Source organism: Carcharodon carcharias, chromosome 1 (assembly GCF_017639515.1).
Source record: "Carcharodon carcharias isolate sCarCar2 chromosome 1, sCarCar2.pri, whole genome shotgun sequence".
NCBI classification, from domain to species: Eukaryota; Metazoa; Chordata; class Chondrichthyes; order Lamniformes; family Lamnidae; genus Carcharodon; species Carcharodon carcharias.
The window spans coordinates 149004954-149031481 of record NC_054467.1 but is presented as its reverse complement, the minus strand read 5'-3'; the positions used below and the strand labels follow the sequence as shown (position 1 = coordinate 149031481).

The 26528-nt window shown below is 41.9% G+C and overlaps 1 protein-coding gene across 4 annotated transcripts in view; it reads left to right on the top strand.

Annotated features, from left to right (window-relative positions):
- tec (tec protein tyrosine kinase) overlaps positions 1-26528 on the top strand; it is a 194689-nt gene that overhangs the window by 19583 nt on the left and 148578 nt on the right. For all 4 annotated transcript variants that reach the window (XM_041191517.1, XM_041191747.1, XM_041191602.1 and 1 more), the window contains one exon: positions 5845-6041. In XM_041191517.1, the coding sequence (XP_041047451.1) occupies positions 5845-6041 (197 nt within the window). The remainder of the gene's footprint in view (positions 1-5844; positions 6042-26528) is intronic.

Sequence of the window (26528 nt, the reverse complement as noted above, 5' to 3'; positions counted from 1 at the left end):
GTTTTTTTGTTTTTATCTCTGTGGTTAAAAACCCATCTGGTTCGTTAATGTCCTTTGGGGAAGAAAATCTGCCATCCTTACCTGGTTTGGCCTACATGTGACTCCAGCTCCACAGCAATGTAGTTGGCTGTCTGTAATGGCTGAGCATGCCACTCAGCTCAAGGGCAATTTGGGAGGGCAACAGCTGCTGACCTTGCCAGTGACTTCCACATCCAAGAATAGCAAAAAAAAACTTTAACCTTCATCTGAGAAAATAATAGAAGAGCCAAATCCAGTTTCTACGGATATGAGATCACTGACAGTGATGTTACAAAGCAACTGAATCAACTCTCTCTTGAGCTGCAAAAATATTAAATTAAGTTTATTGTTAAATTTTTAAAAGGAACATCAGAATCAGTTAAATGTTTCCATTTGTGGGATGGCCAAGGCATGTACTACTTACTACTGGTAGGGTCCTATTAAACCTCAAGATCATTTTCCTTTTTTTGAGGAAGTGACAGCTAAAATAGGCTGTCTTGTGACATTGTGTCAATGGTCAAATTTGAAAATGATACCATGCTAGGGGAGACAGTGAAATCAAAAGAGGCAGTTAAATCACAGAACAAGTTGGACAAGGTGCGTAAGTTTACACAACAATGGGCAGATAACTTTCCATGGAGACAAATCTGAAGTATTTACATAAACATATTATCCACTTTGCCTTTCTCCTTCATTTTATCCACCCAGTTTATGAAAGATTGATATGAAAAAGATCCAATGTGAAAGAAAGAAAACAGTAATTGCTTGGTAGATGAAATGTGATGGCAGGGAAGAAATGAGTGGTTTCCCTAAGAATGGACACTGCAGTTAATATCTGGTAATTATTTGAATCTCAATACAAATTGGTTAAATTAATAAATTATATTAGATATGAAGGTATAGCTGAGTCTGAGACAAACCCACAAAGTTAGCCAGTTAAAATTTCTAAATGGGTGAATTAATAGCCAGTGAAATTAAATATGAGCAAGTGTAATATATTGCACATTGGGGGAAAAAATGGGTAGCTTGTACATTGCTGCTGGACTAGCCAACAATGAGTTGAAACAAATGTAAGGATGGTGCTAGACTTACATCTAGCCCTTGGAACAGCAATGAATAATTGAAAGTAAAACACTTCTGAGTAAATTGAAAGATATCAGGCTGAATTCGTACAATGCTCTGTTCAAACTTCCCCTTGAGTATACTTTTGAGGTAGGGTATAGGTTCAAACTGGCGAAAGGCAACACGAGACCTAGTAACTTGATGTAATTTCATTTATGGATGACCATTGCCTAAATGGGTTTCTGGATAAGCTGGTGGATGGTAAAACATGACACATTAAAGATGTGTGTAGTTTAAGTGCAACAGGAAGATATACAAAGCTCCCAAACTAGTTGAGAAGGTAAAAACCCAAGTGAGCAATGCAAATAGCTACGAAATTGTTAACCTTAACTTTCAAAAGACTTTTGTTAAAGTTCGAAATGAAAGACTATTTATCAAAGCCAAATCTATGGGGAGTTAGAATAAACTCTGGGAATTGGTGGTAAACAATGTGTATTCATTAATGTCAGACTGGAGAAAGTACTGAATGGGATGCTTCAGGGTATAATGTTACGACCTCTACTGTTTTGAATTTATGTAAATGACCTGGATTGAGACTCTTAATGCAAAATGGTCAAACTTGAAAATGATACCATGCTAGGGGAGACAGTGAAATCAAAAGAGGCAGTTAAGTCACAGAACAAGTTGGACAAGGTGTGTAAGTTTACACAACAATGGAGATAAATCTCAAGTATTTACATAGACATATCATCCACTTTGCCTTCCTCCTTCATTTTATCCACCCAATTTATGAAAGATTGATATGAAAAAGATCCAATGTGACTCAACACCCAGCATATCCAATAAATTCACTGTCAAAAAGTTAACAGCATGTTGGATTACATAGTGAAAGCACACATTTGCTTCTAACATAGTTGTATGTAATTCAAGGGCAATATCCTGGTGCTATTGTCGCAAAAAAACCAATTTATTTAGTGCTCATAATTCACTTGTGTTTAGGCTGGTGGAAGCACACAGAATTTCATGAAAGGCAATAGCTAAGTTAGAGATTTTAAAAAGAGGTTCATAATAGAATTTTCTATTCCTATCTTATTGAAGTACGTTGTAACTTGGTGGCAAGGTGATCCAGTGATTGCAAACTAACACTCAATAACAACATCTTGTATTTGTATAGCATCCTTTTTACTGTAGTGAGATTTCCTAAGACTCTTCTTAGGAGCATTATCAAACAAAATCTGACACTGAGCCGCACGAAGTGATATTAAAACATTTTTTTATTCATTTGTGGGATGTGGGCTTTGCTGGCCAGGCCAGGATTTATTGCCCATCCCTAATTGCCCTTGAGAAGGTGTCGTTGAGCTGTCGTCTTGAACTGCTGCAGTCCATGGTACACCCACAGTGCTGTTAGGAAGGGAGTCCCAGGATTTTGACCCAGCGACAGTGAAGGAACGGCAATATATTTCCAAGTCAGGATGGTGAGTGACTTGGGTGACTTGGAGGGGAACTTCCAGGTGGTGGTGTTCCCAACTGCCTGCTGCCGTTTTTTCCCCACTCCTTTTTGTTCTTTCCAATAATTTAAATAGATTTTTCTTTTCCCACTTATTTCCATTATTTTTAAATGTATTTCCATCCATTGTTTATCTCTACCTTTTAGCCTTTTTAGTATTCCTTCACCCCACCCCACCCCCACTAGAGCTATTTGTACCTTGTTTGTCCTGCTTTCTACCCTTAATTAGCACATTCCTTTAGATAATATCACCACCTTCAACACCTCTTTGTCCTTTCGTCTGTGACATCTTTTGGTTATCCCCACCTATCACTGGCCCTTTACCTAGCTCTTCTTGTCCCAACACCCCCCCTCCTCCCCCCCGCAAACCAGCTTATATTTCTCCCCTTTCCTATTTTTACTTAGTTCTGTTGAAGGGTCATGAGGACTCGAAACATCAACTGTGCTCTTCTCCAGCGATGCTGCCAGACCTGCTGAGTTTTTCTGTTTTTTGTTTTTGCCTGCTGCCCTTGTCCTCCTAGATGGTAGTGATAGTGGGTTTGAAAGATGCTGTCGAAGGAGCCTTGGTGAATTCCTGCAGTGCATGTTGTGGATGGTACACAGTACTGCTACTGTGCATCAGTGGTGGAGGGAGTGAATGTTTGTGGATGTGGTGCCAATCAAGTGGGCTGTTTTGTTCTGGACGGTATCAAGCTTCTTAAGCTGCACTCATGCAGGCAAGTGGGGAGTATTCCATCACACTCCTGACCTGTGCTTTGTAGATAGTGGACAGGCTTTGGAGAGTCAGGAGGTGAATTACTTGTGGTAGGATTCCTAGCCTCTGACCTGCTGTTGTAGCCACAGTATTTATATGGCTAGTCCAGTTCATTTTCAAATCAATGGTAACACCCAGGATGTTGATAGTCTGGGATTCCAGTGATGGTAATGCCGTTGAACGTCAAGGGGCGATGGTTGGATTCTCTCTTGTTGGAGGTGGTCATTGCCTGACACTTGTGTGGCGCGAATATTACTTGCTACTTGTCAGCCCAAGTCTGGATATTGTCCAGGTCTTGGTGCATTTGAACATGGACTGCTTCTGTCATATATCATCTTAAAAAAGAAGGGGGGGTGGTGGGTGGGAATTCCAGAGCTTGTGGCCTAGGCAGCTAAAGCTGATGCTGGAGAGATGAAAATAGAGATTGCAAGAGGCTAGAATTGGAGGAGCACAGAGATTTAAATTGTAGAACTGAAGGAGGCTACGTAGGGTGATACGAGTCTAAGAAGAAATTTGAAAACAAGCTTGAAAATTTTAAAACTGAGGTATTGACAGGCCCATAGCCAGTGTAGGGGTGTGCATCTTGAGGCATTTCAGACCAGTATAATTAGGCAAATATTGAGACTGAGCCAAAGGAGAAAATATTATGACAGGTGACTAAATGCTTTGTCAAAGAGATATGTTTAAGGACAGTCTTAACGCAGTTGGAGAGGTTTAGGGAGGGAATTGCAGAGCTGTAGCATGGATGACTGAAAGCACAGTCATCAATACTGGAGTGAAAGGGGAATCCAGAAGAGGCCAGAATTAGAGTATCACAGAGTTCTTGGAGGGTTGTAACACTGGAGCTGGTTGCATTGATCGGGAGTGGTGAGGCTATGGAGGGATTGGAACATCATGAGAAATTTCAAGTTGTGGTGTTGACAGACAAGGAGCCAATGTAGTAAAATTTTCCTTGGTGTTTCACATGGGTGTTTCAAAGAAAATTTGACATCAAGTTGCAAAAAATGTTAGCAGAGTTGATTAAAAGATTGGTCAGTGGTAGACATTAAGGAGTGCCATGAGGTGAAGAAGCTCAGGGCCTAGACAACTGAAGGCACAGTTACCAATGGAAGAGCAAAGGGAATTGGGGATGCAGAGAGAGACCATAATTGAAGGACCGCAGAGTCCTTGGAAGGTTGTAGAGCTGGAGGAGACTGTAGGAAGGGGTAAGATCATGCTGGATTTGAAATACTAGGCTTTTTTTTTAAAGATTAAGAATTTTTAATTTCAGACATTGATGGAAAAGGAACCAATGCAGGTCATCAAGCACCATGGTGATTGATGAATGGGTCTGGTTAGGGTATGGGTAGTAGAACTTTGGATGACCTGAAGTTTTCATGGATGGCAGATATGAAGCCAGCTGGAAGAGCATTGGAATAGTTCAGTTTGGAGGTGACTGAAGCATGAACAAGAGTTCCAGCAACAGGTAGGCTGATGCTGCAGTGGGGGGAGCCAAGAGATTTTACAGAGGAGGAAGGAGGCGATCTTGGTGATGTGGAGGGTATAGGATGAGAAATTTAGCTCAGGGCCAAATTGTTCGTGACCTGTTTCAGCATTAGATAGTTGCCAGGGAGGAGGATGGAATCAGTGTCCAGTGAATGAAATTTGTGGCAAGTGATCATCTTTGGATTCCTACATACTTTCAGCCTTTTCTTAAGTCATCAAATTGGCAAGGTATGCTTTGGAACCTTCTCCTTCCATGGCTATTGACTACGTTGTAACATATATGCCAATAAAAAGTTTGTATTACATGGCATAATGGCTCATGTTGGCTTATTTCCACCAGTCAAGTCTCTTGTATTGCTGTTCAACACGTTATCTCATTCGGTGCAACATATGTTGCACAGGTGAACACATAACAAGTGTGAAAGTGAAATAATATGGATGCTGGAAACCTGAAACAAAAATAGGCATAGTTTTGCCAGATCATCAACCAGAAACATTATCATGTTTCGCTCTCCACAGATGCTGCTTGATCTGCATTTTCTGTTTTTGTTTCATTGGTTCTTATTAATATATAAAAACAAAAAAACTGCGGATGCTGGAAATCCAAAACAAAAACAAAAACAGAATTACCTGGAAAAACTCAGCAGGTCTGGCAGCATCGGCGGAGAAGAAAAGAGTTGACGTTTTGGTTTGTAACATGTGGATGCAATTTAAATTATAAGTTGTTTATTGTGTTTGGAGGACAATAAAATATTACAGGATGGATTTTGTAATCTTGATCTTTTTTAAAAAAAAATCAAGGGATTGATTTTTAGTGATACAGATTTATCAGTTTTTTTAGGTAAGAAACTTAAGAGGTTGCTTTTCACTGGAAAAGTAGATTGTTAAGGATAAATTATTCTGTTTTAGTGATTTTTTTTGAATCAATCATAGATCATAAATCAAATAAGGTGTTATAAGTTCGATTTTTTTAACACGAAAACCTATGTTGAACTGTTCATTTTTAAAATTATTTCAGCCCATAGTGTAGTGGGCCTTTTGCTCACTGGTAAGACGGAACGAGGATCTTGGGAAGAGATGAATGCGGATCTTATTCTTGAAGAGACCTTAATTAAAAGATCACAACAGAAGAAACGGACATCTCCACTCAATTACAAAGAAAGATTGTTTGTTTTGACAAAGTCAAGATTAACGTACTATGATGGTCGTCCTGAGGTGAGATTGATTATTAATAAAATAGTGAAATTTATGTAAATTTATAGAATCGCAACAGATTGGGCAAGGTGGAAATTTTTTGAACATTTAGCTGAATGTTTTTTTTGGGAATGCATTTATATAAAAAGTGGAATTTCAGAGGATTGCCTGACTCCTCCTCATATTTCAGGATTTTTTTGACCATTTTCTACATAATAGTTTTGGGGAAAAAATTCATTCAAGAGTCATGCTTTAAATCAAGTGTTTTTGCATCATTTTTTAAAAAAAGAACTGAAATGCAAGCTGAGTAAAATCTGCATGAGGTAAGCTTTGGAGTTGTTTATTCTTTCTGCAACTAACAAATAATTTGTCAAAAAACAAAAAACTGCGGATGCTAGAAATCCAGAACAAAAACAGAATTACCTGGAAAAACTCAGCAGGTCTGGCAGCATCGGCGGAGAAGAAAAGAGTTGACGTTTCGAGTCCTCATGACCCTTCGACAGAACTAGTCAATAATTTATCAGCCTGTTTCACACCCATTGTGTTGGAGAGTCTGTGGTTTAGGATGCCTTTTTATTCATTCACAGGATGCGGGTGTTGCTGACAAGGCCTGCATTTATTACCTACCCCTAATTGCCCTTGAGAAGGTGGTGGTAAGCTACCTTTTGAATACAATTGAATGACTTGCCAGGCTATTTCTGAAGCAGTTAAGAATCAGTCGTGATGCTGTGGGTCTGGAGTCACATGGAGGCCAGAACAGGTAAAGACAGCAGATTTCATAAGCAAATAAGAATAGGAGCAGGAATAGACGACATGGCCCACTGTGCTTGCTCCACCATCCAGAAAGATTGTGGCTGATCTTCTACCTCAACTCTACTTTTTCACCTGCCCTCCATATACCTCAATTCCTTGAGAGACCCAAAAATTTATCTATCTCAACCTTAAATATACTCAACAATGGTTTCCTTTCTTAAAGGACGTTAGTGAACCAGATGGGTTTTAATGACAAGCCGGTAGTTTTGTGGTTGCTAATAGTAGGTTTTTAATTCAAGATTTATTTAATTACCTGAATTTAAATTCTCCAGCTGCCATGGTGGAGTTTGAACTCGTGCATCCAGATTACTAGTCCAGTACTTTGGAATACTAGTCCAATAACATAACCACTATACAGCAGCACGTGAGGTTGATAAGAGTTGGCTAGCATATGCCCTCCTCTTGAACAAAAACAAAAAAATGCTGGAAAAACCCGGTAGGCCTGATTGAATGGCAGAGCAGACTCAATGGGCCGAATGGCCTGATTTCGGCTCCTATGTCTTATGGTCTTATGGTCAGCAGTGGAGAAAAGGATGCCCCACAGATGCTGTCAGACCTATTGAGTTTTTCCAGCATTTTTTTTTAATTTCAGATTTCCAGCATCCGCAGTATTTTGCCTCTGCTGCTGTCTTGAGTTGTCAACACAGGAGGATTTAGAAACAGAAAAAGACGTAGGTTGTCCATCAAGATTTTCAAATATGAAACTAAAGGATGAACTTGTTCCAGGCTTGGGTATTTAGCATTGAGTAATTTGGAGTTATTTTGCTTAAGTCGATTAGGATGCCCAATTGATTTGTGAAAGCCCATAACTTTCATCATTTTCTATTATTACTCAAAGACAAGTTGTACTGATTTAAGTAAGTCTGATCATAATGATTGCTCTGTGTGTTTCCTTGCAGTGAAATTTAAGAAAAAAGCTTGTATTTGTTGCTTTGTCTTTTACTATCAGATGTTTTCCTGGGCCAATTCCAAAAGGTTTGGAGACACATATGGTAGCATATGCAAAAGATACAGGTTCAGCTTGGGTGACAAGGGATGCTGTGGTTACGCTATCGTATGTTTAGATATTGAACAGTACAAGCATACATGGAATCTCAAGATGCTCAGACTGCTTACAGGTGTGACCAGCATCATTATACCAAGGGAAAATCTAAGAGAAGGCCCCAAACCTGTAACATCTTCCTTTTTCTATTAGGGAGACCTGGCAGGAATTTCAATTAAAATGTGTCCATTAATCAGACAGCATACAATTGTTTCAAATAACTTGTAAAGTATGATGAATTCACTGTGTGTAGTTCCAATTGTTGGCACTGATTCCTGAACAGGTCAGTCATTTATAATCTTGTTTTTTTTTGCTATAGATACATAGTCTACATCACACAGATGTTAAAACTATACTGTTTATAAATGACTGGAAATTGTTAACGAACTGTATCATATACATAGGAACTTAGGGACGTATGTTTCCAACCTAAGTATCAAATTGCTACAAAGTCTCAAAAAGGAATGAAACCGGATGGACCACCTGGCATTGACGTGGGCACCGGAAATGACAACGGCAAACTCAGTCCTGTCGACTCTGCAAAGTCGTCCTTACTAATGTCGGGGGGCAAAATTGGGAGAGCTGTCTCACAGACGAGTCAAACAGCAACCTGGTATCGTCACCCTCATGGAATCATATCTTACAGATAATGCCAGAGACATCACCATCACAATCCCTGAGTATGTCCTGTCCCACCGCCAGTTTAGAACTAACAGATGTGGCGGCACAGTGGCATACAGTCGGGTGGGAGGTGCATGGGCACAGAAACCTCCTGCTAATAACCATGTACTGCCTTCCCTGAGCTGATGAACCAGTGGTGCTCCATGCTGAACACCACTTGGAGGAAGCACTGAGGATGGCAAGGGCACAGAATGTACTCTGGGTGGGGGATTTCAATGTCCACCACCAAGAGTGACTCGGTAGCACCACTACTGACTGAGCTGGCTGAATCCTAAAGGATGTAGCTGCTAGACTGTGTCTGCAGCTGGTGGTGAGATAACCAACAAGATGAAAAAACATAAGTGACCTCATCCTCACCAACCTGTCTGCCACAGATGCATCTGTCTGTGACAGTATCGGCAGGAGTGACCACTGCACAGTCGTTGTGGGGACCAAGTCCTGTCTTCACATTGAAGATAGCCTCCATTGTCTTGTGTGGCACTCCCACTGTGCTAAATAGGATAGATTTTGAATAGATCTAGAAACTAAAGACTGGGCATCCACGAAGGCTTGGGCCATCAGCAGCAGCTGAATGGCAGAACACAATCTGTAACCTCAGGTCTGGCATTTCCCTCACTCTGCCATTACCATCAAGCCAGGGGATCAACCCTGGTTCAATGAAGAGTGCAGGATGCATTCCTGGAGCAGAACCAGGCATACCTAAAAATGAGCTGTCAACCTGGTGAAGCTATAACACAGGATTACCTGTGTGCCAAACAGCGTAAACAGCAAGTGATAGACAGGGCTAAGTGGCTCCACAATCAACTGATCATATCTAAGCTCTGCAAACATGCCACATCCAGTTGTGAATGGTGGTGGACAATTTAACAGCTCACTGGAGGAGGAGGCTCCACAAATATCCCCATCCTCAATGATGGGGGAGCTCAGCACATCAAAGATAAGATTGAAGCCTTTGCTACATTCTTTGCCAGAAGTGCCGAGTGGATGATCCATCTTGGCCTCCTCCAGAGGTCACCAGCATCACAGATGCCAGTCTTCAACCAATTCGATTCACTCCACGTGCTATCAAGAGATGGCTGAAGGCACTGGATACTGCAAAGACTATGGGCCTTGACAATGTTTTGGCAAAAGTACTGAAGACTTATGCTCCAGAACTTGCTGCACCCTTAACTAAGCTGTTCCAGTACAGCTACAACACTGGCATCTACCCAGCAATGTGGAAAATTGTGGCCAGGTATGCCCTGTCCACAAAAAGCAGGACAAATCCAACCTGGTCAATTACTTCCCTATTACTTTCCTCTCCATCATCAGTAAAACAATGGAAGGGGTCATCAATAGTGCTATCAAGCGGCACTTGCTTAGCAATAACCTGCTCACTGAGGCCCAGCTTGGGTTTTGCCAGGGCCACTCAGCTCCTGACCTCGTGACAGCCTTAGTTCAAACATGGATAAAAGAGTTGAACTCCTGCGGTGAGGTGAGAGTGACTGCCCTTGATATCAAGGCTGCATTTGACTGATTGTGGCATCAAGGAACCCTAGCAAAACTGGAGTCAATGGCAATCTGGGGGAAAACTCTCCATTGGTTGTAGCCATACATAACACAAAGGAAGGTGGTTGTTGGAGGTCAGTCATCTCAGCTCCAGGACATCATTGCAGGAGTTCCTCAGGGCAGTGTCCTAGGCCCACTCATCTTCAGCTGCTTCATCAATGACCTTCCATCCATCATAAGGCAAGAAGTGGGGATGTTCACTGATGATTGCACCATGTTCAGCACCATTCACGACGACTCAGATACTGAAGCAGCCCATGTTCAAATGCAGCAAGACCTGGACAATATCCAGGCTTGGGCTTGTGCCACGCAAGTGTCACAGCAAATGAGGAAAATGCTCACCTGCAAGATTGAACGTATATATGAATGTACATATCCTAGCAGTGAAAAGGCTAGGCTTGACTAAGCCTCGTGGAGAATAAGACCAGTCTTTGCAAGCCTTATTGGTGACCATTTGAAGCTATTCATTCTTGAGCTTTATCCGATTTCTTGTTTTGCTGTTATTGGTATAGTATTTTGCATAGATTTTTAAACTAGTTAGTTTGTAAATGACAGAGGGCTGTTAATGGAAATTGACGCTGAGTTGAGTCTTTATCCTACCAAGTAACATATTTGGCAGCTGATGCAAGTACACAACAAATAATTTTAATGGGGCTTATTTACAATGGGGGAAGATTACACGCAAAGCCATTGCATTTGCTTCCTGTTTATGCCATTTTGAAAATTCTTTACTGAAGAAAAAAGTAATTAGTTTGGATAAAAATCTGAATTCTTACTTCAATCTGCTTGCACTTGTTCCTTTAAGGATAATCTGTTATGTATCGTCTAATCCATTTGTTTGTTATTTGTGTGATGCAGCCTCACATTTCTAATTGCCTTAATGAAGCATCCAAGTATTTTGTAAATTATTACAGGGTTTTTAACCTCACAGCTCTACTAGGAGTTCATTTTATATGTCAGTCATTCCTGCTGCAAAGAGAACATATTGATTTTAGTTTTAAATCTACATTTTAATAGATTGATCTTGTGTCCCCTCATCATGCCCTCAATTTAATTTCAAATGATGTTCTGGAATTACCTTTTTAATACTTTTTTATCCTTTTTGAAAGGAAATATTTGAGAAGTGATCTTAAAGGCTGAAGAGCTTATGCTTTTCCAGACTTTTTTCATAACTGAGCCCTATACACCAGGATTGTTCTCATGGCTGTTTGCTACTTCTTGTATTTTGACTAATACCTAGGAAACAATGGTTGCATATCAGCTATTTTCAGAATTGCACAACCTCTGCTGTTGGGATGGTTATGTTGAAGGTGGAATCACCTGCTCTGTGACTTCCCTTTGGTCATCTGCACAGAGCGATATAATTCCAACTACTTTAAAGGTTTCTGAAAATTTGTGTATTCTAACAGCGTATGATTCTATTTGAATTTGAGTCATGCTTTGTATAGCTGGTGTTACTCATTTGAATGATCCATAATTTTCACCTGAGATGGATTTGGGGTGGGCAGGAATCCCCACAGATCCTTGGCCATGGGGTCTGGACCATTTAACACCTGGACCTGATTTAAATTTGATGGGTTGCATGCAGTATAAATCAGTGAGTCCACCTACATGGCCCGTGCAATTGCTGGTGTGATATCCAATGCCGACCTGAAGTGGGGATGTACCTCTTAAAGTGGAGTTACATTCCCTGGTTGCATTTCCAATTAAGCAACACTGCAAGAGTTTTTGGCAAGGTAGATGAGAATCCCTGCTTTTGTGAGGTCTCAGTTGAGTAAGTGAGGGGCAATCTGCAATGGTATACCATGACCAAGATGAAGCAGACCTGGACAGAGGTGACTGGCAGGATCAGTGCCAATATCATCACCCATAGAACCTGCCTTCAATACTGGAAGACATTTAATGACCTCATGAGCAGCAACAGTGAGTAAAGGTCTTCACCACTAGCTAGCACCTTGCAGCATTATCTGACATCCTCCCATCATTCAGCAATTTTTTTTCCCACATTTTCCCTAGGCAATCATGAGGTGAAACCAAAACACTTTTTTTTCCCTTATTCTAAACAGTCTGAACTCATTCTTCACACCGCTCATCAAATACCATTCTCTCTACAAACACTGCCACTTGCACATGTAGCAACTGCATCCACCACTGCTTCCTCATTTCATATCAGAACTTCTCTTTACATTCATCACTCCCCAACCTCATTCCGTATTAATTTTTCTTCACCCAGCACTGCATGCACAAGCCCAACACAACTCTATTACCTTCTCAACAGCCACTAACTAACTCTCTGCTTCCTCTCACCTTGCTGCATTGAATAACCTGCACATAATGTTATGGCGAGATCCAAGGCTAAAGGATTGTGGTCCCAGTATTTTAGATGTTGCAGGCAGAACAAAAAAACTCAATACATCACTAGCCCAGGCAGTTATGAGCTTCCATGATGGAGAGTCTAGTGGCATACTGCAGCAGTGTATCTGCATATTACTTAGGTGATGGATACCTACTTTCATGATTCATGTTAATATTTTAGATGTAATGTTTAGTTCTGGCAAGGTTGTTGCTATGAAGGTCAGGTAACTAAAATGCTGGGCTTTAGAGATTTCCAGAACATCCAAAAGAAAATGGCAGTTCAGAAGGTTACCCATGTTTGTTGAATAGAGTCAGAATAGAAGAGAGAGAGGCATAAAACAGCAGGTAGACTGACTTAAAGGCTATATCATCATGGAGATGGGTGGTGTTTAAGAAAGTTTTCTAGTTTCAATTTATCTGTGTGCTTGCAACAATACCCTCTACCAGCAATTTGGACCTCATGTGGTTTTCAGTTCACGGAGATGCCTTGGGAGCTGTTAGCAGGCTCCAGGCAGTTGGGGCTCAAGGGAAGTCCTGGGGAGATGAGAAGGTGGCAGAAGGCTGCTGGTTTCGTGCTGAAGGCAGTTATGGCTCAGAAAAGCTTTGGGAGCCATTTATAGCTCAGTGCAGCTGGGAGAGTGGAGTTTGAAGAAACCCAAGGGCCGTGCCAGCTTGGTGAAGCTAACAAAAGCATTGGAATTATGCCAGTAATTAGAGGCGGGGGGTGCCTCTATCGAGGGGTGAGCAGTTGTTGAGGCATTCTGAGTCAGAATGGTTTTCAAGGGAATTCAGAGGCTGGACCTTCAAAAGTGAAGAGTTGAAATTCCTTGTGAGGGAGATAAAGTTTCAGCAAGATTTTCTGACTGATAGTGGCCACTGATGTCTGGGTGGATTGCTGAGAAATCTGTGGTATCCATCTTGGTTGCATCTGCCATTTAACGTGCAGTATGGTGTTTGACCACAGCTTGCCTGTTAATTCATATTTACTTCATGTTAATCCTGAATTTGAATATAAGATTGATATTGTAGATTGTTTTACTTTTCTGACTTTGTATGGTAAAGTTTATTTTTTGCTTATAGCCATGGAATCTTGTGACTTTTTTTCTCCTAGTGGGTAACTGGGACTTCAAACTTTGTCTACTTTAAACAAAAAGTTATTGGTCCCTAACTGGGTCGTAACTCTTAGATCCCTTCACACACCTTCGTAAATATGAAGCAAGCTTGGAAACCTCAACCTGCGCTCTCAAAATTGTTACCTGCTGCTTCTATCTTACATCTTGACTCTTGTCACTTTCCTCTTTGTATTGGTCTTTGTCAACATGGAGCACCATCATGTAGATGGAGCACCTTAGAGGAGCACAGACACCATGCAGATGCTATGTCACTTACACCATCACTCCCAAGCAATAGTTCTGAAACAAAAACAGAATTACCTGGAAAAACTCAGCAGGTCTGGCAGCATCGGCGGAGAAGAAAAGAGTTGACGTTTCGAGTCCTCATGACCCTTCGACAGAACTTGAGTTCGAGTCCAAGAAAGAGTTGAAATATAAGCTGGTTTAAGGTGTGTGTGTGGGGGGCGGAGAGATAGAGAGAGAGAGAGGTGGGGGGGTGGTGTGGTTGTAGGGACAAACAAGCAGTGATAGAAGCAGATCATCAAAAGATGTCAACGACAATAGTACAATAGAACACATAGGTGTTAAAGTTAAAGTTGGTGATATTATCTAAACGAATGTGCTAATTAAGAATGGATGGTAGGGCACTCAAGGTATAGCTCTAGTGGGGTTTTTTATTATATAATGGAAATAGGTGGGAAAAGGAAAATCTTTATAATTTATTGGAAAAAAAAGGAAGGGGGAAACAGAAAGGGGTTGGGGATGGGGGAAGGAGCTCACGACGTAAAGTTGTTGAATTCAATATTCAGTCCGGAAGGCTGTAAAGTCCCTAGTCGGATGATGAGGTGTTGTTCCTCCAGTTTACGTTGGGCTTCACTGGAACAATGCAGCAAGCCAAGGACAGACATGTGGGCAAGAGAGCAGGGTGGAGTGTTAAAATGGCAAGCGACAGGGAGGTTTGGGTCATTCTTGCAGACAGACCGCAGGTGTTCTGCAAAGCGGTCGCCCAGTTTACGTTTGGTCTCTCCAATGTAGAGGAGACCACATTGGGAGCAACGAATGCAGTAGACTAAGTTGGGGGAAATGCAAGTGAAATGCTGCTTCACTTGAAAGGAGTGTTTGGGTCCTTGGACGGTGAGGAGAGAGGAAGTGAAGGGGCAGGTGTTGCATCTTTTGCGTGGGCATGGGGTGGTGCCATAGGAGGGGGTTGAGGAGTAGGGGGTGATGGAGGAGTGGACCAGGGTGTCCCGGAGGGAGCGATCCCTACGGAATGCCGATAAGGGGTGTGAAGGGAAGATGTGTTTGGTGGTGGCATCATGCTGGATAGTTCTGATAATGGAATTATGCAAGGGTAGCTTGTGAGCTAGAGAAATCTGCACTTGGTGAAACATTCTGAATCAGCGGCAGCAGTGGATACTTTTTTTATTCAGTCTTGGGATGTGGCTAGGCCTGGATTTATTGCCCATCCCTAATTTCCCTGGAGGTGGTGGTGAAGAGCTGCCTTCTTGAACCACTGCAGTCCATGCAGTGTATGTACGCCCACAATGCTGGTGGGGAGGAAGTTTCAGGATTTTTACCAAGCAGCAGGAACGGCACTGTAGTTCCAAGTCAGTGTGATGTGTGACATGGAGGGTAACTTGTAGGTGGTGTCCGTGCGATGGCTGCCTTTGTTCTCCTATGTGGCAGAGGTAGTGGGTTTGGAAGGTGCTTCCAAACCTAGATGAGTTGTTACATTGCATCTTGTATATGGCACACACTGCTCCCACTGGTGGAGGAAGAGAGTGTTTAATGTGGTGGAAGGGTGCCAATCAAGTGGGCTGCGTTGTCCTGGATGATGTCAAGCTTCTTGAAAGTTGTTGGAGCTGCGCTCATCCAGTTATGTGGATGAGTATCCACCATACGGCTGGATTGTAGATGGTGGGCAGACATTAGAGAGGGAGTAGGTGAGGTACTCGCTGCAGAATTTAGAGCTTCTGATCTTCCGTTTTTATCAATTGTATTTATATGGCTGGTTCAGTTAAGCTTCTGGCGAATGGTAATCCCCAGGATATTGATAATGGGGTATTCAGTGATGGTAATGCAGTTGATTGTGCTGGGAGAAAGGCTGGATTCCCTTTTACTGGATATGGTCATTGCCTGGCACTTGTGTGGTAAAATGTTACTTACTACTTATCAGCCCTAGTCTGAATGTTGTCCAGGTCTTAGTGCAGATGGACAGGTATTTCTATGCTTTGCTGTTAATCCACCCCTGCCTCCACCACCCCCCTCCCCCCACCCACCCTGTGTAGTCCCTTCTTACTCATTAGTGCCATGGCCTGTACTGAATTCCTGGCAGTTTCCAATCCTAATTATCTGCCCTCCATTGCTACTACTTCCTATTCTTATGCTTTTGTGACTGGAAGACTGTTTTCAGTGGGGTTCCATAGGGCTCAGGACTAGGTCTCTTGCTTTTTGTGGTTTTTATCAATGATTTGGACTTAAATTTAGGGGGCTTGAATAATAAGTTTGCAGAGGTTACAAAAATTGGTCTGGTTGATAGCGAGGAAGAAAGACTGCAGGAGGATATTAATATGTTAGTTATGTGGGCATAAAAATGGCAAGTAGAGTTCAGTTTGGAGAAGTGCTCTCCACTTGCCTGGATGAGTACAGCTCCGAAACACTCAAGAAGCTTGACACCATCCAGGACAAAGCAGACCTCTTGTTTGGCACCCCTTCCACAAACATTCACTCCTCCACCACCGACGAACAGTGGCAGCAGTGTGTACCATCTACAAAATGCACTGCAGAAACTCAACAAGGCTTCCTGGGCAACACTTTCAAAACCCTTGACCGCTACCATCTAGAAGGACAAGGGCAGCAGCTAGATGGTAATACCACCACCTGGAAGTTCCCCTCAACGTCACTTAGCATCCTGACTTGGAAATATATCGTTGTTTCTTCACAGTCGCTGAGTCAAAATCCTGGAACTCCCTCCCTAACAGCATTGTACATGTACCTACAACACAGGGACTGTAGTGGTTCAAGAAGGTAGCTCATCACCACCTCCTTGAAGGCAATTAGGGATGGGCAATAATTGCTGGCTTAGCCAGTGATGCACACATCCTGTAAATCAATTTTTAAAAAGTGAGAGTTAACGCATTTAGGGAGAGCAAAAATGGCAAGTGAATACACAGAAGTTAGGATTTTGAGAAGTGTGGGGGAGCACTTGGGCTGCATAACCATAGATCCCTGAAGTAAGCATGAAAGAGAGAGATGAGATGAATAAGAAGGCAAATTGGATATTTAAGCTGCTGTAGAACTGTGTAAAATACTAGTTACCTCGCGTTCTGGTCACAGTTCTATAGAAAGGATATGATTGCATTAGAGAGGGATAGTTTGAGATGGCCCAGAGATGTCTGAGGGGAGACTGAAGTGAGCTGCATAAAACTGAGAGGCCATAATAAAAAGGGAAGACCTTTTTCCCTTAGCAGAAGAATTGGGGGATGTTCAGAAATGTTTTCGCCCAGAGGGTAGCGGTTTCTGAAACTTACTGCCTGAAAGAGTTGTAAAGGCATAAATCATATTGCATTTAAATTTACTGGATAAGCCCTTCAGGTGTCGTAACCCTACAAGACTTTGGACCAACAGCTGGAAAGTGGTATTAGGCTGGAGAAGTATTTTTTGGCCAGCACAGGCACAATGGGTTGAATGGCTTCCTTCTGTGCTGTATATTTTTACTTTTCTCTGAAAAAGAATGCTGGTATGTGACCAAGCCCAAATTTTAGGAGCTTCCTTTGTGTAGTTGTGTTTAACTTCCTCATTGCATCAACTCAGACGTGCTGCTATTTGTGTCTCTGCTTGGAAGAATTTGATACACCCTGTGCAATGACGAGTGAGATGAATTGGGGTGGAAATAACCGCATGGCTGTGTGGCATCAAATATGGTCCAGCGCTTTCTTTATGTCCCTCTTGTATTTGAAGCTTAAATTACACTGGAAGGAGAGGGAGAACTGTGTTTAATCCAACATCAGAGTCAGTAAATGAGCTGCTATTAAGAAATCTGATCCACCATTATATATTTTACAATGTTCTACCAGCATAAGACTTCAGTTAAAAAAAAAAGGTATTTTAATGGTTGCTCTTTATTTAATACTGGAACAAGAGGTAATTCTCAAAATATGACTTTTAAAACTGACTTTTAAAGTTTGGTATCAGTTGGAGTAGAATAACAGCAGAGTACTTTACCTTCTATAAAGTACACTTGAGATATACCACTAGTTATGCCGAACCTTGCACTGATTCTGTTAGTTTGTAAAATATCCACTCATTTTAAGACCTGAATTGAGCGTATCGGTAATGTAAGTTATAAAGATGTACACGGTAGCTCAGATTATTTTTGTAAATTCTAAAGCACAAGGGTAACTTAATGTTACAGAATCTTCTTTCATCTTTCCTTGTACCCACCAATGCCAAATAGGTGTTGGTTGAGGAAAATTTCATATCTCCTATGGAAAAACATTAACCAACGATTGATAAATAAATGCATGCCAACATATAAAACCTGGATCAGTTTAACAGTTTCCAGAAATGCTGATGGTATCCCAAAGAAATTAACTCCTCAATAACCAACATACAACTCAGCTGTTTCTGTATATCAGTGGAGTAAATTGAATTGACTTCTGTGATGGTGATGGGGCCCTTGGGAGGAGTCTGAGTTCGATTAACTACTTAACACTTATGGTTGAAGGTGTGCTACCACCTCTGATAGGTTTGCCCTGCTATCTGGGATTGTGGGAGTCTGGGATGTTGGCTGTTTGGTATGAATTTGAGTTTAACTATAAGATCATAAGAAATAGGAGAAAGAACAGGCCATTCGGCCAATCAAGCCTACTCCGCCAGTCAATAAGACCATGCCTGCCCATGACCCCCGCCTCCGTCCCCCACAAATAATCCTTGATCAAAAATTTGCCTAACTTGGCCTTGAAGACATTCAATGATCAAGCCTCCTCCATTCTCTGTGAATTCACATGGGGGAGTGATCGAGTTGGGCCTGCTGCTTCCGGAGGCATGCCACTTCATAGATCTCCATGCCACCTCATTCCTCTTCTTCCACCTCCATTGTGACTCACCCAGTATCTTGTGGAGATGAAAAAAGATTTCTAACAATCTATAAAGTTCTTACTCTTGATACAGTCTCACACTTTGTGCAGATAAAACTTCATTCATGAAACCCATTCAAAGATTTCAAATCCCCTCATGTGGTCAATCTGTTATTAAAAAAAAAAGGAATAATTTTATTCAGTAACCACATCAAAAACATTTACTCCTTTCTTTTAAATCTTTGAAAACTGTCAATTAAGATGTATACTCAGCCCCCTGCTGAGCTAAGTGATTTTTGAACTTTTGAAACTGAGCCAAGCATTCATTATATAATAGCTCTTGGGAAATGTCAATGATGAAATCTATTGTAACTGCATAGACAGACTAACTACATTCAATGGGTCACAAGTTCATTGTATAGGTACATTGACATTGAAATGTAGCTACGGCAAGTCTGCATGGTAACCACAATTATTCTACCTGGTGGCCATGAGCAGAATAATAGTTCCAAGGTTACCAGCATTTGCAAAACTCAACATTGTGACCATACACAAGCTCACTAAAATACTAATCGCTGCAGAAGAGGCTGAGAATAATCATTTTGAGTCAGTCCATGACCTACAACAGATGCACCCAGACAGATTCAACACCATAGGGAACTTTAGAGATGATGCTCTATTACACCTCTGGGAAGATGCAATTTTATTGATCAACCCTCCTAGAAAATGCAGTCTGCACATACTGGGGAAGCTAAAGAGTGAGCTGGATGATATGGAGTGTAACAGCATTATCTGTTGTGTGCATCAGTACACCAACTGGTGCAGTTCCATCATCTGTGTACTGAAAAAGATGGCACAGTCCAGGTATGCTTACACCCAAGACTTCTAAATCTCACTTTAAAGAGGTGGTTGCACAAGATTCCAGTGTTAGAGAATTGAATCCCAAATTTACAGGAGCAAGGTTTTTCTCCAAGTTGGACACCAAGGATACTGGGTGGTTCATTTGGCAGAGGGATCTTGATAAATCACTTCTTTTTAGGACACCATTTGGAAGATACTGCTTCCACAGATTTTGTTTATCCATCTATTAGAATCTATTCTAGCAGCATATAGACAGAACTACAGGAAATACCCCTGATGCATATACATCACCAATGATATTATGGTAATGGGCAAAACCAAAGAAGAGCATGAACAAAATCTACATTCACTAATGGCAGCAGTTTGTTGTGAAGGACCCGTCTCCAAAAGCAAGAAATGCCTGGTGAAGGTGGGTCAAATTAACTTTCTCGGTTTGATCTACTCTAGATCTGGGATCTGTTCTGACCTACGTAAACTTGGAGTTGTGCGAGACGTGTCAATGCCTAGGACAAAGAGGACTTGCAGAGATGCCTCGGAGTTTTCAACTTAGCATCGTTCACTGATAGAGCATTATCATTTAGAGTGCTGCTAAGGAAGGATGCTCCATATGTATGGCAGGAAGACCAACACGTGTTAGAGTCAGTTAAGCAGGCATCATCAGGAGAGACATGTGTTCTACAACACCAACCCAAGAAAGGAGATAATCTTAGAGGTCGATGCATCTTAAAAAGAGTTAGGAGTGTGCATTATGAAAGATGGCAAACTAATTGCATATGGTTCTAAAAGTCTTATCACAAGTGCAATCCAATTATTTAAGCAGAGAGTGCGATGCTTGATTTGGTATTCCATATCACAGGGCTTCACATTTACCTTTTGGTAAATGATTCATTGTGGAGACTGACCACAAACCATTGGAAATAATTTGGCGCAAGCCACTGACAAGTGTGCTACTCAGGCTACAACAACTTACGATAAAAATACAGGGCTATGACTTCAGCATCTGTTACAAACCTAATAGCAAAATGACTACTTCAGGCACACCGAGCAGCTTACCCAACCTGGGGAGAAAAAAGAGCACATGTCTTGCTAGATCTACTAGTAGATGGCATAGACATCGATGTAGAAATGTACTGAACATCAGTCTGATGAATTTTGGTCAACACAAGTCCAACAACTTCAGGAGGAAACGGCATATGATACATCACTGAAGACATTATGGAGAGCCATTGTAGAAGGTTGGCCTGATAGGATACAAGAAGTGCCAGACACCCCGAGATGTTTTTGGCCATGCTGAGATGTGATTTTCAAGGGAAAGCAGGTGGTTGTTCCTGAAGCCCTTTGCTAGGACATATTTTACAGTTATACTAGATACAAAAGACATAGAGTGAATATGGTGCCTGGCAAGGTATGTGTTGTATTGGTCAGTTTTCAACAATGACATCGAGAAGACAGTGAGAATGTACAAAACATGCCACAGACACCAGCCACGTTAACACAAAGACCCTTTACACCATTACCAAGTTCCATGGTCTAAAATTGCAACATATTTATTCACTATTCTCGATGACAATTTTCTTTTAGTCACTGACTACTTTTCCAAGTTTTCCATCAGACAATTCAAGGATACCTCAATGCCGGGCACAATGAGTTCAGTTTTCAGCTTGTTTGATATGCCTGAAGAGATCATATTGGACAATGGACCATAGTACATTGGATGATCTTTTAGTGACGTGCTAAATTGGGCATGAACAATTTGACAGTCTTGCCACACTAGCCCAGATCCAACGGTGTCACTGAGCGAATGGTTTGCACTGTTAAGTGAAATTGCAGGGAAATGAAACAAGATCTCCATATTGCTGTTACATGTAAGAGCAACGCCTTTAGATATGTGCCAACCATCACCAGCAGAAATCGTGTTCGGCAGGCAGTTAAGGACAATCTTGCTGAGCGGTTTAAGTCATACATCCTACCCAAGGTGCTTGGTTATCCGCAGAAGTATCCAGAGTGTGCAGCCTAAATCCTATGAAGTCAAGGGGTGGCATAGTGGTATTCCAGAGACCCAGGGTGATGCTCTGGGGACTGGGGTTCAAATCCCACCACGGCAGATGGTGAAATTTGGAATTCAATAAAAATCACGAGCATCATGTTGTAAAAACCCATCTTTAGGGAAGGAAATCTGCCATCCTTCCTTGGTCTGGCCTACATGTGACTCCAGACCCACAGCAATGTGGTTGACTCTTAACTGTCCTCTGAACAAGGGCAATTAGGGATGGGCAATAAATGCAGGCTGAATCAGTGATCCCCATACCCAATGAATGGAGCGACGTTAAGAAGAAGCAGAAGCCAGCGAAGGGAATTGTTTAACTGTATAACACCTAGCGGTCCAACTGTGCGTAGAACACATCCAAAGATTGACTTGGAGAGTGAAATTGTGAGTGAAAGGCCACCATGAAAACAATTAACATTCAGACAATACACAAGATACAAAAGCAAAATACTGCGGATGCTGGACATCTGGAAAACAGAAAATGCTGGAAAAGCTCAGCATCTGTGGAGAGAGAAACAGAGTTAATGTTTTGAGTCCATAAGACTCTTCTTCATACCAACACAAGTCAAAAACACCCAAGTCTAGATCTCAGATACCATTACGAGATCTGAGAGGAGCGTTGAAGCACATTATACAGACACTCGTAAATTCTTAAATCCTTAAACTCTTGAACACAGATTTTTACTTGTAAATAACTTTCAGAACTACTCGTATATGTATTTTCATAATATCTGTAATGTTATCTTGGGGGGAAGAAAAGAGGATGTTGTGATATCACTGAGAGTATATGCTATTGAGTCAGTAGCCAGGATATAAACCATGTAACCAGTAGACCTTGTTCAGAGGAGCTTCCAGTTTGGCTAATAGCATGTGGTGTGAAGCAGTTGCAGCTGTACTTTGCTATTAACAATAGCTGTTGAATATTCATAGTAAATCTGTCTGCTGAGCACTCCTGTACAAAATCTTCAAATAAAACCGAACCTATGTTTAGTTCTGTGAGATTGGAAAGTTTGTATTAAGCAAACAGAAATACAAAAGTGTCCTTGCTGGCTTTCTGCAAGAACAACTTAGCTGGTCCCATTTCTCTGCCTTTTTCATGTAACCCGGAACTGGTTTTTTGCTTCAGTTAATTAAGCAATTCTCTTTTGAAGGCCACAATAGAAGCTGCTTCCACCACACTCTCAGCAGTGCATTCCAGATCCTAACCACTCGCTGTATATAAAGGGTTTTCCTCATGACACCTTTCGTTCTTTTGCCATTCACCTTAAATCCTCTGGTTCTTGACCCTTCCAACAACGGGAACAGTGTTTCCCTATCTACTCTGTCCAGACCCCTCATGATTTTGAACATCTGTATCAAACCTCCTCTCAACCTTCACCCAGGAGAACAGCCCCAGCTTCTTCAATCTCTCCATGTAGCTTCAGTCCCTCATCCCTGAAATTATTCTTGTAAATCTTTGCATCTTCTCCACGAGGACTGTGAAGAAGCTATTAAAGTGTGGAGCCCAGAATTGGACACTACTCCATTTGAGGCCAAACCAGTGTTTTATAAAGGTGCACCAAAAATTCCTTGCCTTGTACTCCAGGCCTCTATTTCTAGAGCCCAGAATACGATGTGCCTTATTCATTGCTTTCTCAACTTGCTCTGCCACCTTTAATGATTTGAGCATAAATACGCCCAGGTCCCTCTGTTCCTGCACCCACTTTAGAATTGTATTCTTTATTATGCATTGTCTACATTTCGGTGGGAAGAAAATGGATCACTTTATAATTCCCTGCATTAAATTTCATCCGCCCATTCCACCAGTCTGTCAAGTTTTGTGGTATCTACAAATTTTGAAATTGTGCTCTGAACGCCCAAATCTAGATTATAAATAGAGATCAATAAAAACACCAGTCTTGAAACTCATCCTTGGGGACCTCCAGTCTGGGGAAAAAAAGGTCTGTACATTGACTTTAATTTCAGGAGACTTGGTTTCACATTATAGCTCAAAAATAACTACATACCCACAAACATATAAAAACATAGCTTTAAAAAAAATCTATTGATATTGCACAGGCAATTGATAGTACTTTATAAATCTTTATGATGAATGATAACATCAATTAAGTCCAAGTCCAGATTTGCTTTTAACACAAATTATTTGATGCAGCTTCACTTATGATCCATATTTCCATCAGCTAGGAACACTACTCCCAGAGACCTCTGGCAAAAAATTACTATTTAGCAACAACTACTTCTTTAGTTGTTACATTTTGCTATGGACCAGTTTTGCTCATTTCCCAGAGGCCGTTCCAGGATGTGATATTCTATTGTTAGATGAAAAATTCACACTTTTGTAAGATATTGGGGTCTTTAATATAAAGCTTTTTTCTACATAATTAAAAATTCCCTAAAAAGCATTCTGAAAAGGCAACAATTTTGAAATAGTCTTTGGAAATGGGCAAGGTCATTTAATTCAGGCTGCCATATTGACATTCCTAAGCTGTTAAGATGGCGTCCTGTGTACCTCCTTATCTATGCAATTGTTTAGAAAGGACCAGTGTATGACCCTCAGCATGATGTAAACTGAAAGCTGACCTCAAGCAAGATGACAAAGAGGGAGGTGGTGACCACCTTGACGTTTGGAGTACCTGTTTTGTATCCATTAATCAGAATAGTTACATACATGATCGACACTGGGTAAACTACCAGACCCAAAAAAGGGTGTATATAGTAAATGGTTGTTCTACTAGTGAGACACTGGTGAGGTGTCATGGTGAGGTTGCAGTGCTCTTAAGATGGATGAGGAGAAGGAGGATGATTACATCAACACACCCTGTGCTGACTGTTTGTCCGCCATCTGGAATCAGTAAACTGCTCTTAACTGTCATGGATTGTAGGGCAGGCAATGGAGCAATGGTATTGTCAATGGACTGGTAATCCAGGGACCCATGGTAATGCTTGGGGGACTAGGTTCAAATCCCACCATGGCAGATGGTGGAATCTGAATTAAAAGCTTAATTTTGACCATGAACCTATTGTTGTTTGTCGTAAAATCCCATCAGGTTCACAAATGTCCTTTGGGGAAGGAAATTTTCTGCCCTCACTTGGTCTGGCCTACATGTGACTCCAGATCTGCACAGTGTGGTTGACTCTTAAATGCTCTCTGAAATAGCTGGGAAAACCACTCGGTTGTATCAAACCACTAAAAAGTCAATAAAAAGCAATGAAACCGGATGGACCACCCAGCATCAGCCTGGGCATCGGAAATGACAACGGCAAACCTAGCCCTGTCTACCTTTTAAAGTCGTCCTCATTAACATCTGGAGGCTTGCGCCAAAATAGAAACCTATAAAACTCTAACAGGACTGGACAAGGTAGATGCAGAAAGGATGCTCTCGATGGTGGGGGAATCCAGAAGTCGCAGTCTGAGGATACAGGGTAGACCATTTAGGACTAGGATGGGGAGAAATTTCTTCGCTCAGAGTGTGAGCTTGTGGAATTTGCTACCACAAAGTAGCTAAGGCCAAAACATTGTATGTTTTCAAGGAGTTAGATATAGTTCTTGGGGCGAAAGGGATCAACGGATATGTGGAGAAAGCGGGAGCAGGCTATTGAGTTGGATGATCAGCCATGATCATAATGAATGGCGGAGCAGGCACGAATGGCCTACTCCTGCTCCTATTTTCTATGTTTCTAAATAGACATACACACTGAGTCACACCTTACAGATGATGTCCCAGACACCACCATCACCGTCCCTGGGTATGTTCCATCCAACCGTCAGGACAGACCCAGCAGAGGTGGTACAGAGTTGTGAGAGTGTTGCCCTGGGAGCCCTCAATATCGACTCTGGTCCCCGTGAATTCATGGCATCAGGTCAAACATGGGCAGGGAAACCTCCTGCTGATTACCACGTATCGCCCTCCCTCAGCTGATGAATCAGTGCTGCTCCATGTTGAACACCACTTGGAGGAACAACTAAGGATGGCAAGGGCACAGAATGTATTCTGGTTGGGGGACTTCAATGTCCATCACCAAGAGTGGCTCAGTTGCACCACTACTGACTGAGCTGGCTGAGTCCCAAAAGACATAACTGCTAGACTGGATCTGCGACAGGTGGTGAGGGAACAGATGAGAGGGAAAAACATACTTGAACTCATCCTCACCAGCCTGCCTTTTGCAGATGCATTTGTCCATGACTGTATCGTTAGGAGTGACCACCGCACAGTCGTTGTGGAGAAGAAGCCCCGCTTTCACATTGAGGATACCCTCCATCGTGTTGTGTGCCGCTATCAACTTGTTAAGTGGGATAGATTTCAAACAGATCTAGCAACTTAATGCTGGGCATCCATGAGGCGCTGTGGTCCATCAACAGCAGCAAAATTTTACTTGAACACAATCTGTAACCTCATAGCCCAGCATATCCCCTGCTCCACCATTACCATCAAAACAGGGCATCAACCCTGGTTCAATGAAGAGTGCTGGAGGGCATGCCAGGATCAGCATCAAGCGCATCTAAAACTGATGTGTCGACCTGGTGAAGCTACAACACAGGACTACTTGCATGCCAAACAGCAAAAACAGCAAGTGATAGAGCTGAGTGATTCCACAATCAACGGATCAGATCTAAGCTCTGCAGTCCTGCCAGATCCAATCATGAATGGTGGTGGGCAATTAAACAGCTCACTGGAGGAGGCAGCTCCACAAATATCCCCAAACTCAATAATGGAGGAGCTTAGTATATCACATCAATGCAATCGATAAGGTGAAGCATTGACAACAGTCTTCAGCCAGAAGTGCCAGGTGGATGATCCATCTCTGCCTCCTCTGGAGATCCCCAGTGTTACAAATGCTAGTCTTCAGCCAATTCAATTCACGCCACATGATATCAAGAAACTCTTGAAGGCACTGGATGCCACAAAGGCTATGGGCCCTGACAATATTCCGGCAATAGTGCTGAAGACTTGTGCTACAGAACTTGCTGCG